General features: G+C 33.0%; 3 protein-coding genes across 4 annotated transcripts; 2 read left to right on the top strand and 1 right to left on the bottom strand.

Annotated features, from left to right (window-relative positions):
• The first annotated feature begins 14 nt into the window (after positions 1-14).
• On the top strand, positions 15-1,378 carry Bisc (TM2 domain-containing protein 1 biscotti). The gene is made up of 3 exons (XM_072004530.1): positions 15-346; positions 574-655; positions 830-1,378. Exons 1-3 carry the CDS (start codon positions 145-147, stop codon positions 1,104-1,106), a joined length of 561 nt encoding a protein of 186 aa, XP_071860631.1. The 5' UTR covers positions 15-144; the 3' UTR covers positions 1,107-1,378.
• A 149-nt stretch (positions 1,379-1,527) lies between these two features.
• On the top strand, positions 1,528-8,706 carry LOC139987810 (uncharacterized). Of its 2 annotated transcripts, XM_072004523.1 has the most exons (3): positions 1,528-1,851; positions 2,291-7,946; positions 8,013-8,706. In XM_072004523.1, the coding sequence occupies exons 1-3, from the start codon at positions 1,774-1,776 to the stop codon at positions 8,432-8,434; spliced, it is 6,156 nt and encodes a 2,051-aa protein (XP_071860624.1). In that variant the 5' UTR covers positions 1,528-1,773; the 3' UTR covers positions 8,435-8,706. The 2 variants fall into 2 exon arrangements, with proteins under 2 accessions (XP_071860624.1, XP_071860623.1); XM_072004522.1 differs by having other exon boundaries at positions 2,291-8,706.
• On the bottom strand, positions 8,569-11,789 carry LOC139987813 (mitochondrial potassium channel ATP-binding subunit). The gene is made up of 10 exons (XM_072004528.1): positions 11,472-11,789; positions 11,059-11,380; positions 10,809-10,976; positions 10,302-10,715; positions 9,928-10,239; positions 9,626-9,849; positions 9,349-9,523; positions 9,098-9,276; positions 8,870-9,017; positions 8,569-8,793 (listed from the first exon to the last, which is right to left on the bottom strand). The coding sequence occupies exons 1-10, from the start codon at positions 11,525-11,527 to the stop codon at positions 8,713-8,715; spliced, it is 2,079 nt and encodes a 692-aa protein (XP_071860629.1). The 5' UTR covers positions 11,528-11,789; the 3' UTR covers positions 8,569-8,712.
• Between the last annotated feature and the right edge of the window lie 704 nt (positions 11,790-12,493).

The raw sequence follows: 12,493 nt of genomic DNA, 5'->3' as shown, positions 1-12,493 counted from the left end.
CAAGCAGTTGGCGCCAGAGGGAAGTCGTTTTAATGCCAGTGCGTTCAAAATACAAACATGTACAGGATATTGCGAACTTGCGGGAGACAGTAGATACAGTGACAGAGTGTGGTATTTATAGTAATTGTTATAAAATGAAACGGCATGTTCCACCTGATGCAATACCTTAGCGGACTCTTTTTGCTTCTTCTCTCGATACCGCTGAGCAATGGTGTTGATTACACGTATGAAATCGACTGCAGTAACCTACGAATGGGACAATATATCTGTCCTCATCCCGATTATGATTTCATAGATCCGAAAACGCAACAACCCAAAGGTTGCACGAAGGAAAATAAAGCCAAAGGTAGATAAATTTTATTGCGTTTTTCTTCTTATTGCTCTGAAAAGGAAGAAAAGTTCGACATAACCTATATGTCAGATATACTCCAAGTTTGAAAACGTGCATTTTATAATTGTTAATCATTTAAAATTTTTTTTTGTTTTCTTCGTTCATAGATAGATAAATTTATTACCTTTTCTAATTTTGCGTACATGGAAGTTCAAATTACATATTCATTGTTTTGTTCTCAGTGTTATGTCTGGCTGCGGATGGCCTCATTTGTACAGAAACAAAAAATAATACATTCAAGAAAGATATTCCTTGTAAATGGACGTAAGTATATATAATATCATTTGTTTACTATATTAATGTTTCAAATAGAATTTGCTAATATTTGTAATATTGAAAATGTGTTTACAAACATGATACTGAAGATTATATTTAATATTTAATGTAAAAACATATACATATAATAAATAAAGTTGTTTTTTATATTTATATTTACAGAAATGGATATTCATTCGAGACATCATTGTTACTCTCTATATTTCTTGGAATGTTCGGGGCAGATAGATTTTATCTTGGGTATCCAGCATTGGGCTTTCTTAAGTTAAGTACTTTGGGATTCCTCTTTCTTGGCCAATTTGCTGATATAATACTTATTGCAACACAAATCGTGGGACCCGCGGATGGTTCGCATTATGTGATACCATATTATGGTGCAGGAATTCATATTGTGACAAGTAATAACTTTACATACAGAGTGCCACAATACGAATGTTGAATGATTTTTCCTCATACAGAAGATAACGATTGATCAGTCTAAAAGTTCTACAGCCCCTATTTTAATCACAAACAACGATATACAATCCTAGAATCGAGTCCTATATCAGCATACAGGGAAAAAATTACTGTGTATGCTATTTTAATGAACAAACAGAAGATAATTGTTTTGTAGATATGTATTTCAACGAAACATTGTATATACAGATTTGTTACTGACTTATTACCTATTGCCAGTATGTTCGTGTAATAAATATTTGTTTTTATCTGGAAGTGTTCCTTTCTTCCTCTATTAAATATTTCTAAGTTTACGATCATTGCATTCTTTTATATTCGTCGTTATTGTTATCATCTTGAATATCAGAAGTATTAATGCTTACCTAATTTACGAAACGTGCCTACCGACGTAATTTAATCACAGTTAATTAAGCAAACTTATGTGAAGAACAACGTGTAAACTTGATCACGCACTTGTATATTGTGTAAAATGACGTTCCCGATAATTGCAATTATCGCAGCTTAATTATCATCCAGCACGTTTTTGATATAAAAGTGCTGAAACACGTTACCTTGATGGACAGACAACTTTCGGCATCGAGTGTAAAAAGTATTCTCACGGATCAAATAAGTAAAAAAAACCTTCACTTCGATTAATGTGACTATCGAATATGAAGAGTTTTATACTAGTTTTACTATTCCAATTTGTGACTCTAATCGTAGTTAGTCAACCAGTGAGCAGATTAGATGTAAGTCTTTCATTACTTTATTATTATAATTTTGTGTATTTTGACATTAGATAGGACAGAATTTACAAGCTGTTTCTTTTTTATTTTTTCTGAGTAATATAAAATAAATTTTATATACCTTTGCAATAATAAATTTGACATAATAATTCTTTTAATTAAATATAGTTATTTTTATTAAACAAATTAAATATTTAACAAATATAGACTGTTTCGTTTAACTTAGATATTTAAACAGCTTTCTCTCAAATTTTTACAATTTTTTATTCAAAAAACGTCAATAACGTCACGATTTAAAGAAAACAGATTTCATAATTATAAAATTCATCTCTTCTTAATCAAACTATGTAAAGATTACTTCCGTCATTGTAAAATCGCAAATCGTCAGTTTAATCATATTTTAGATATACAATCTCATAAATGAACCTCTAATTATCTACAGGATGTTGATGCCACAGATATCACAAATTATGAGACACACAGATATGCCAGGACTTTAAAATCTAAGCATCCACCATGCAGGATCAACCAATATTTCGACGTAGACAAGGGCAATTGTATGAGTGTAATCGGTGGCGGAAAAGCACTTTATGTAAATAACAAAATATCTTGTGGGTCGAATCTATTAAAATCACACTGCACAAATCCAAGATACTACTACATTTGCAGACAGAACAAAACCATTTTGGCCCAGTGTCCCCAAAACCGACATTTCGAAAGCCATCTACAAAAATGTATCTTGGTACCTCGTGACAAGCAAATTTCTGCTACCAACGGACAAAATTCCGATATTTTTGATTCTGTTCAACATCTCGATTGCCTAAAAACCGGCTCATTTCCGGTTCCAGATAACTGTGGTTTGTTTTATACTTGCTCGACGCATGGTAAGAAAATGAACAAAAATTTCTACACGTGTCCAAAAAATATGGCTTATGACACAGAAACTGAAATGTGTAAACCATCCAGTACTTGTCGTGGACCAGCATCATTACCCTCGTGTAGAGATCATCCATGGGATGGAAAGAAAGAAAATGTGGCATTAAAGGAAGCTGTATTTCCGACAAAGGGAAGATCGGTAACTTGTGAGACGATATTTACGAATGAAGAAGACACTACAACTAATTCAACGTCCGATAATGATGATGAAATTAAGTTGATAACTACTTCTTACACCGAACCATTCGTATCTGAACTCACGCGATCAGGTGATAGTAATGATATTGTAACGACGACGGAACGTGCTTTGGAAAAGTCACGTTTTACAAACACTGGAGATTTCGCGATACCTATAACTGCCACGTATACAACAATTGCAGTAGAAAACACGTATCCGACTGAATTTAATTTGCCCGACGAAGTAAATGGGAATAAAGAATTAGGATCTAGGACTGTAGCAGGACCATTTGAAAATGATCATACAAGAATTATAACGGACGATCCTAAGGAGCAATCACCTGATGACCAAGATAGAGCTGCACCAACAATTTTAGATGATCCATCAACGTTAGAAAATATAGAGCGAGAAAAGATTCCTGGTTCTGAGAATCCTAGTTTGGGGAAACAATATAGTACTACAGAAGAATTTAACCAAGAGCCAATGTTTGGGATCAGAAACATCGACACTGAACCAATAACTTTAGCCGATCCTACAAGCCCCAGAAATAACGAACCGGTTACAAACCTAGATACAAACAAAACACCCTTGGAAATTCCTATTAATGATCCCAGATTACAAAACCAACATAGCACAACAAAAGCATTTAACGAAGAATCAATTGGTGGAGCTGAAAACACTCTACCAACAATTATAGAGGATGTTACAGCTCCTAGTCCAGTACAACCAGAGGAGCAACCGATTGCAGAAATAATTCCAACTGAATCGCCCGTACAAATACCTACTGAAGAACCTAATTTAAAAAACGAACATAGTATACAAGAAGAATCCAGCGAAAAGCCAGTTACTGAAAACGAAAGCACGAACATTGCGCCAACAATTTCAGAAGATCCTACAATCCTTAATAATGTAGAAGCGAAAGAATTACCGGTTACAGCAATAATTCCAATTCAACCATCCGTGCAAATTCCTATTTCTGAAGATCCTAATTTGGCAGATCAATATAAAGCACCAGAAAATTTGAGCGAAGAATCAACTACTGAAACTGAAAACATTAACACTGAAGAAATAATTGTAGGTGATCCAACAACGATTATTAATACAGAACCGGAAGAAGAACCGGTAACAGAAGTAGTTTTAAACGAATTACCGGTTGTAAATCCCACTACTGAAAATCCTGAATTACCGATTCCTGAATTTGAAAATATTAACACTGAACCAACAATTCTAACTGATCCAACAACCCTTATCAATACAGAACCGGAAGAGCAACCGGCAACAAAAGTAATTTCAGACGAATCACCAGTTGGAATTCCAACCACTGAAAACCCTGAATTACCGATTCCTGAAATTGAAAATATTAACACTGGACCATCAGTTTTAACTGATCCAACAACGCTTATTGATACAGAACCGGAAGAGGAACGGGTAACAGAAGTAATTTCAGACGAATTACCAGTTGGAATTCCTACTACTGAAAATCATGAATTACCTATTCCTGAAATTGACAATATTAATACTGAACCAACAATTCTAACTGATCCAACAACCCTTATCAATACAGAACCGGAAAAGGAACCGGTAACAGAAGTAGTTTCAAACGAATTACCGGTTGTAAATCCTACTACTGAAAATCCTGAATTACCGATTCCTGAAATTGAAAATATTAACACTGAACCAACAATTCTACCTGCTCCAACAACCCTTATCAATACAGAACCGGAAAACGAACCGGTAACAGAAGTAGTTTTAAACGAATTACCGGTTGTAAATCCTACTACTGAAAATCCTGAATTGCCGATTCCTGAAATTGAAAATATTAACACTGAACAAACAATTCTACCTGATCCAACCACCCTTATAAATACAGAACCGGAAGAGGAACCAGCAAAGGAAGTGGTTTTAAATGAATCACCGGTTGGAAATCCAACCACTGAAAATCCTGAATTACCGAAGCCTAAAATTGACAATATTAACACGGAACCAACAGTTTTAACTGATCCAACAACCCTTATTGATACAGAACCGGAAGAGGAACGGGTAACAGAAGTAATTTCAGACCAATCTCCACTTGGAATGCCTACTACAGAAAATCATGAATTACCTATTCCTGAAATTGAAAATATTAACACTGAACCAACAATTTTATCCGATGCAACCACCCTAATAAATACAGAACCGGTAACAGATGTAGTTTTAAACGAATTACCGGTTGTAAATCCTACTACTGAAAATCCCGAATTATCGATTCCAGGAATTGAAAATATTAACACTGAACCGACCATACTACCTGATCCAACAACCCTTATCAATACAGAACCGGAAGAGCAACCGGCAACAAAAGTAATTTCAGACGAATCACCAGTTGGGATTTCATCTAATGAAAATTCTGCATTACCTATTACTGAAATTGGAAATATTAACACTGAACCAACAATTTTAACTGATTCAACAACCCTTATCAATACAGAACCGGAAGAGGAACCAGCAAAAGAAGCAGTTTTAAACGAATTACCGGTTGTAAATCCTACTACTGAAAATCCTGAATTACCGATTCCTGAGATTGAAAATATTAACACTGGACCATCAGTTTTAACTGATCCAACAACGCTTATTGATACAGAACCGGAAGTGGAACCAGCAAAAGAAGCAGTTTTAAACGAATTACCGGTTGTAAATCCTACTACTGAAAATCCTGAATTACCGATTCCTGAGATTGAAAATATTAACACTGGACCATCAGTTTTAACTGATCCAACAACGCTTATTGATACAGAACCGGAAGAGGAACCGGTGACAGAAGTAATTTCAGACGAATCATCAGTTGGAATTCCTACTACTGAAAATCCTGAATTACCTATTCCTGAAATTGACAATATTAATACTGAACCAACAATTCTACCCGATCCAACAACCCTTATCAATACAGAACCAGAAAAGGAACCGGTAACAGAAGTAGTTTTAAACGAATTACCGGTTGTAAATCCTACTACTGAAAATCCTGAATTGCCGATTCCTGAAATTGAAAATATTAACACTGAACCAACAATTCTACCTGATCCAACAACCCTTATTAATACAGAACCGGAAGAGCAACCGGCAACAAAAGTAATTTCAGACGAATCACCAGTTGGGATTCCAACCACTGAAAACCCTGAATTACCGATTCCTGAGATTGAAAATATTAACACTGGACCATCAGTTTTAACTGATCCAACAACGCTTATTGATACAGAACCGGAAGAGGAACCGGTAACAGAAGTAATTTCAGACGAATCATCAGTTGGAATTCCTACTACTGAAAATCCTGAATTACCTATTCCTGAAATTGACAATATTAATACTGAACCAACAATTCTACCCGATCCAACAACCCTTATCAATACAGAACCAGAAAAGGAACCGGTAACAGAAGTAGTTTTAAACGAATTACCGGTTGTAAATCCTACTACTGAAAATCCTGAATTACCGATTCCTGAAATTGAAAATATTAACACTGAACCAACAATTCTACCTGATCCAACAACCCTTATCAATACAGAACCGGAAGAGGAACCAGCAAAAGATGCAGATTTAAACGAATTACCGGTTGTAAATCCTACTACTGAAAATCCTGAATTACCGATTCCTGAAATTGAAAATATTAACACTGAACCAACAATTCTACCTGATCCAACAACCCTTATTAATACAGAACCGGAAGAGCAACCGGCAACAAAAGTAATTTCAGACGAATCACCAGTTGGGATTCCAACCACTGAAAACCCTGAATTACCGATTCCTGAAATTGAAAATATTAACACTGGACCATCAGTTTTAACTGATCCAACAACGCTTATTGATACAGAACCGGAAGAGGAACCGGTAACAGAAGTAATTTCAGACGAATCATCTGTTGGAATTCCTACTACTGAAAATCCTGAATTACCTATTCCTGAAATTGACAATATTAATACTGAACCAACAATTCTACCCGATCCAACAACCCTTATCAATACAGAACCAGAAAAGGAACCGGTAACAGAAGTAGTTTTAAACGAATTACCGGTTGTAAATCCTACTACTGAAAATCCTGAATTACCGATTCCTGAAATTGAAAATATTAACACTGAACCAACAATTCTACCTGATCCAACAACCCTTATTAATACAGAACCGGAAGAGCAACCGGCAACAAAAGTAATTTCAGACGAATCACCAGTTGGGATTCCAACCACTGAAAATCCTGAATTACCGATTCCTGAAATTGAAAATATTAACACTGAACCAACAGTTTTAACTGATGCAACAACCCTTATCAATACAGAACCGGAAAAGGAACCGGTAACAGAAGTAATTTCAGACGAATCACCAGTTGGGATTCCAACCACTGAAAATCCTGAATTACCGATTCCTGAAATTGAAAATATTAACACTGAACCAACAATTCTACCTGCTCCAACAACCCTTATCAATACAGAACCGGAAAAGGAACCGGTAACAGAAGTAGTTTTAAACGAATTACCGGTTGTAAATCCTACTACTGAAAATCCTGAATTGCCGATTCCTGAAATTGAAAATATTAACACTGAACCATCAGTTTTGAGGGATTCGACAACCCTTATTGATACAGAACCGAATGAAGTAACAGAAGTAATTTTAGACAAATCACCTGTTGGAACTTCTGCTACTGAAAATCCTAGTTTAGAGAAAGAATATAATAATATATTAACCAATTCGATAGCCCCTGATACTACAAAACCACAAGAACACGTAGTTACGTACATAATTCCAACTGAATCATTTTCGGAAACAGAAGGTCCTGAGGAACCTATTCTGGAAGTTGAACGTACTGTAACAGAAGAATTTACTAAAGAGCCAACTATTGGAACTGAAACTATTGGTACTACTTCAGCTATCTTACCTGATGCTCTAATATCTAATATGACAGTACCTAGGGAAACAAATACAGGAACAGAGGCAAATGAACCATTGTTAGAAACAAGTAGGTCAGAAGAATTCATTTTACATGATCCACCTACTACACCTGTCGTAAATGAAATAATTACAGCTACAAAGGAAAATCCAGAACATAATAATAAAGGAAGTAATGAAGAAATACCCATTAAATATGGATCCGGTGAATCATCAAATTACGATTTAAATAGAATGATAACCACTGATCCAACAAGCTTGATCAGCACAAATGGAGAATCTGTATTACAAAATGATCGAGCAACACCTGAAATTAATACTGAAGAAACATTTTCAAATGTAATAACCGAAAAGCCTGATTCTAGAGCAATGAAGAAACATTCGAAATCATCTCATAAACATTCTCAGATAATAGATAAGGAGGACGCGTGTAATAATGTTGCACAAAAAGAATCAGCAACTACACCGGAAGATATACACATGCCGTCAGCGATATACTATATCATTGATAAGATTAAGCAATGCTTGACAAAAATTTTAAATGTGTTACATCACTAAGGATAACATAAAATATATTAGTGAATTTTTATTTAAAAAATTGCATTTATATATTAAATTAAAAATATAAATATAAAAATATAAAATATAAATAATATGGCAGGTATAAAGATGAAGATAAAAAATTATAAATATTTGAAAATATAAATTATATATATTTAAGCGTGTATGTATATATTAGAATCGGAGGTAGTTCATACAACGTCTTCAAATATTATTCCTATTATTCCAAAATAAATATTTCAGAAATTGTATTATGATTTAGAGTTTCATTAATATTATGCATTAACTTTTTCTTGTTCGTTTACTAAAGTGTAATATAAGCCTTTCTTTTTAATTAATTCTGTATGTGTACCCATCTGAAAATAAGATGTGAAAATAAATATATTAACTTAATTCAATGTCATGTCTGGAATTTTGTATTGGAATGCGTACTTCCGTGATTACTCCTCGCTGCAATACAACAATAATGTCAGCATTTTTAATCGTGCTTAATCTGTGAGCGATTACTACGACTGTTCTTCCTTGAGTAACATTGTCTAGCGCTTTCTGTACAATTCGTTCACTTTCATAATCTAACGCACTAAAGGTTATTGTATAAAATTAGAACAATCAGTTCAAATATATAGAGTTATTACAATAACTGTTGTCTGTGATTCTTACCTTGTAGCTTCGTCTAAGATCAAAATGGAAGGTCTTTTTAATAAAGCTCTTGCGATAGCAATACGTTGCTTTTGTCCGCCGGAAAGTTGCGCTCCCCTTTCTCCTACTTGCGTATCGTACTTACTCGGAAAATTCATAATAAATTCATGAGCATTTGCTTCTTTTGCAGCTTCAATGACCTAAGAATATTTAATAATAATTTTTCTGTAGAAGTATAACTTTAATAAACCTCTAATTTTAACAGTATTTACATCTTCATCTGTAGCATCCGGCTTTCCATACCGTATATTTTCCATAATACTAGTGGCAAATAAAATAGGTTCTTGATTTATATACCCTAGAACGTTACCTCGGAGGTAACTAGCATTGAGCGATCTTAAGTCTTTACCATCAATTGTAATTGAGCCATTATTAATGTCATAAAATCTGAAATATTTTATATTATTAGTATTTTATATTATTTGGTAGACTAATTGATAATCAAATTTTATATGAAAAAATTTTTTGAATCTAAGATAATCCAAGTACCTTTCTAACAAGGCAGCTATCGTTGATTTTCCATTGCCGCTAGAACCAACGATAGCTACTGTTTTCCCAGCAGGAATGTGTAAGTTAAAATTCTTTAAAATAATGTGATCTTGACGAGTAGGATAGCTAAATTCCACGTCTTTAAACGTGATATTTCCTGCCAGGGATTGGTCTGTAATAACTTCTCCATTAATCATCTGATGTGATGGTGGCATTTCTAGATACTATAATAAGGGATTGGATTAAAATAAAATAAAGAATACTTTTCATTGTATTGATATAAAACAAAATTGTATATATACCTCAAAAACTCTAGCACCAGCACTAACACCTCTAACATATGATCCAAATAACAATGATAATTGAGATAAAGATTTTTGTATAGTTTGTGTGGCCATTAAAAACGCCATTAAATCTCCTGGAGATAATTGCCCAGTAGACATTAAATGTCCACCAAAATATAAAGTACAAAGTAAGATACCATTGAGAAATAGATTTGTCCCTCCTTGGAACAAAGCAATTCCCAAACCTAATTTTTCATATAATGCAGCTCCTAATATAGTTTCTTTACAGAACATTTCTATCTCTTTTTCTTCGGCTGAAAATGCTTTCACCTATAAAAATAATATGCTATAAATTATTTAAAACAATTTATCATTATCATACATGATATTACCGTTCTAATATTTTGTATGGCTTCTTCACAAACATCTGCAGATTTAGCAAGTTGATTCTGTGCCTCTATAGATAATTTTCTTAAACCTCTTCCAAGCAATGTACCAATAAGAATTATGGTAGGCAAAGATAACACTGTAGCTGCAGTCAATTGTGGTGAAATCCCTATTATAGAAACTATGCACCCAATCATTTGCGTGGTGCTTCTTAAGCCTTGTGATATACAAATTTTAAAGGTACTTTTAAAGTCTTGAATATCACTGGTTAATCGACTTACTATTTCACCACTACGATTCTTATCAAAGAACGTGATGTCTTGCATTATAATTGATTTAAATACGTCTTTCTTTAAATTCATAGCTATTCTTTCTCCCACGTGTGAAAGCATATAAATATATACAAAGGTAAAAAGTGCCTAAGAGTAAGAGATTTCCTATAATTTCTCAATTTAAATTATTTTATAAATAGTATAAAAAATATACTTTTTTCCAGATAAATATTTACATACTTGTGCAACATACATACGTGCTAATGCAAGTGCAGGTTCTGTCAATTGTAATAGCACAGTTTTCAAGCTATCTTCTCCTTTGGTTCGACAGATTTTTGTTAATATGTTTATAACATGTCCCACATGTTGTGGTATCCAAATATTTAATACAGCAACAACCATTGCACTCTAAAAGTTAAAGTTAACAGTTACATAAGTATACAGAAATATAAAATGCACATTTGCATGTGTATTGTACATAGATACTTACTGACAAAGCTATCAATAATTGCCAAAAATATGGATACAAATATTCTAAAAACTTTCCCCATTTCAAAGTCAATTCTTTATTATCTTTTGTAATATTTTCCGAAATTTTAGGCGTTTTGCCTTCAACAGCAGAAGTATGGCACTTTATCATGCATGTTAATACAATACTACCTAAACCACCTGAACCAAATTTTAAAATTGTTGAAAAATTTTTTAATTCACTATTGTCATTTTTTACAGTCTCTTTGATACCACTGTTAAATTTTCGTTTTGCTAGATTAAAAGGTTTGTCCTTTTGTTTCGATAAAAATAATAAGGAATCCCTGTAACAAAAATAGTTATAATGATTGAATACAAATTTAAAATTATTACAATTTATTGTATGAAACATTTATTACAAAACATGAATGATACCTTGAACATTTTGAATAATTAATATGTTTAAATAACACAGCCCTCAGTATAGACATTTTCGTAAAATATTATTCTATTCGTTATTTAATTCTATAAAATATACTAGTATTCGAGTTATTTTTTATAATATACTTGTCATGTCTCAATTTGTATGAAACGATAAAAGAATATTCTTCATTTATTTTTTATTGTTAGGAACATGATGACTAGTATAATATCAGCTATTACCTAATGAATTAATAAACGACTTTCAATAAGGTTAGAGGAATTCATAATACCAAAGATAATTAATACTGTGCCAAGGGGAGCGCCATATTTAAAGCGCTTGCAGCAATTTTGTTTCCCAAATTTGTCACTAGATAGCGCTTACTGTACTATTAATTTTGATAGCCTCTCTACAATTTGTTCGTGATGGAACACATGGTAAAAATCGTATGAAAATAGTGGATAAAGTCTGATAGAATATAGAATGATGCTGAAGTAACAGTGATGTATTAAATCAAAAGTTAGAATTGTATGCTGTGTTCCAAATTCATTTGCAGTAGAATTCTTTTGATGAAAATTCTTTTAATGAAGAAAGAATTTAAAGTAAGTTGTTATCTAAATTTTATATTCAATATAATGACAAACATATCATGACACTGGTGTATTATCAATATTAGTGACAAATTACGAAAGAGAAATGAAATATGGAAGATGAACATAATAAAATGTATTTAATGTAGACTATAAGAGGAATTTAATTTTGTAAAAAGATTTTAAATATGGCCACCGTGATTTACGCGCCAAGTCTTTCAGTTAGTTTGTTCGCAACCTATAAATTAATTTATAGGTTCAATCCGTATACAACTTAAAAGCGCGAAGGAAAGGTATTTTTTGAAATATTGAAAATACTTTAGCGAAATTCTGTTTTATATTTTATTTGTATTTCGCCGAATACCTCTTTTTGTTTTGAAATCGTAATTCAAAATGGCGCTTATATTTGATTTTTCTACAGATGAATTGCACCTAGATACATGAAA

Source organism: Bombus fervidus, chromosome 5 (genome assembly GCF_041682495.2).
Source record: "Bombus fervidus isolate BK054 chromosome 5, iyBomFerv1, whole genome shotgun sequence".
In the NCBI taxonomy this organism is placed as follows: domain Eukaryota; kingdom Metazoa; phylum Arthropoda; class Insecta; order Hymenoptera; family Apidae; genus Bombus; species Bombus fervidus.
Note: the sequence above shows the minus strand (reverse complement) of the source record. Positions and strands in the feature narration are given on the sequence as shown.

Bases quoted from the DNA above. Each gene is read 5' to 3' on its own strand.
- Bisc (XM_072004530.1), top strand. From the start codon at position 145: ATGTTCCACCTGATGCAATACCTTAGCGGACTCTTTTTGCTTCTTCTC. The intron at 347-573 runs GTAGATAAATTT...TTTTGTTCTCAG, and splicing joins GAAGGAAAATAAAGCCAAAG to TGTTATGTCTGGCTGCGGAT. The intron at 656-829 runs GTAAGTATATAT...TTATATTTACAG, and splicing joins GATATTCCTTGTAAATGGAC to AAATGGATATTCATTCGAGA.
- LOC139987810 (XM_072004522.1), top strand. From the start codon at position 1,774: ATGAAGAGTTTTATACTAGTTTTACTATTCCAATTTGTGACTCTAATC. The intron at 1,852-2,290 runs GTAAGTCTTTCA...AATTATCTACAG, and splicing joins AACCAGTGAGCAGATTAGAT to GATGTTGATGCCACAGATAT.
- LOC139987813 (XM_072004528.1), bottom strand. From the start codon at position 11,527: ATGTCTATACTGAGGGCTGTGTTATTTAAACATATTAATTATTCAAAA. The intron at 10,240-10,301 runs GTAATATCATGT...TTATTTTTATAG, and splicing joins CCATACAAAATATTAGAACG to GTGAAAGCATTTTCAGCCGA. The intron at 9,277-9,348 runs GTAAATACTGTT...AAATATTCTTAG, and splicing joins CGGATGCTACAGATGAAGAT to GTCATTGAAGCTGCAAAAGA.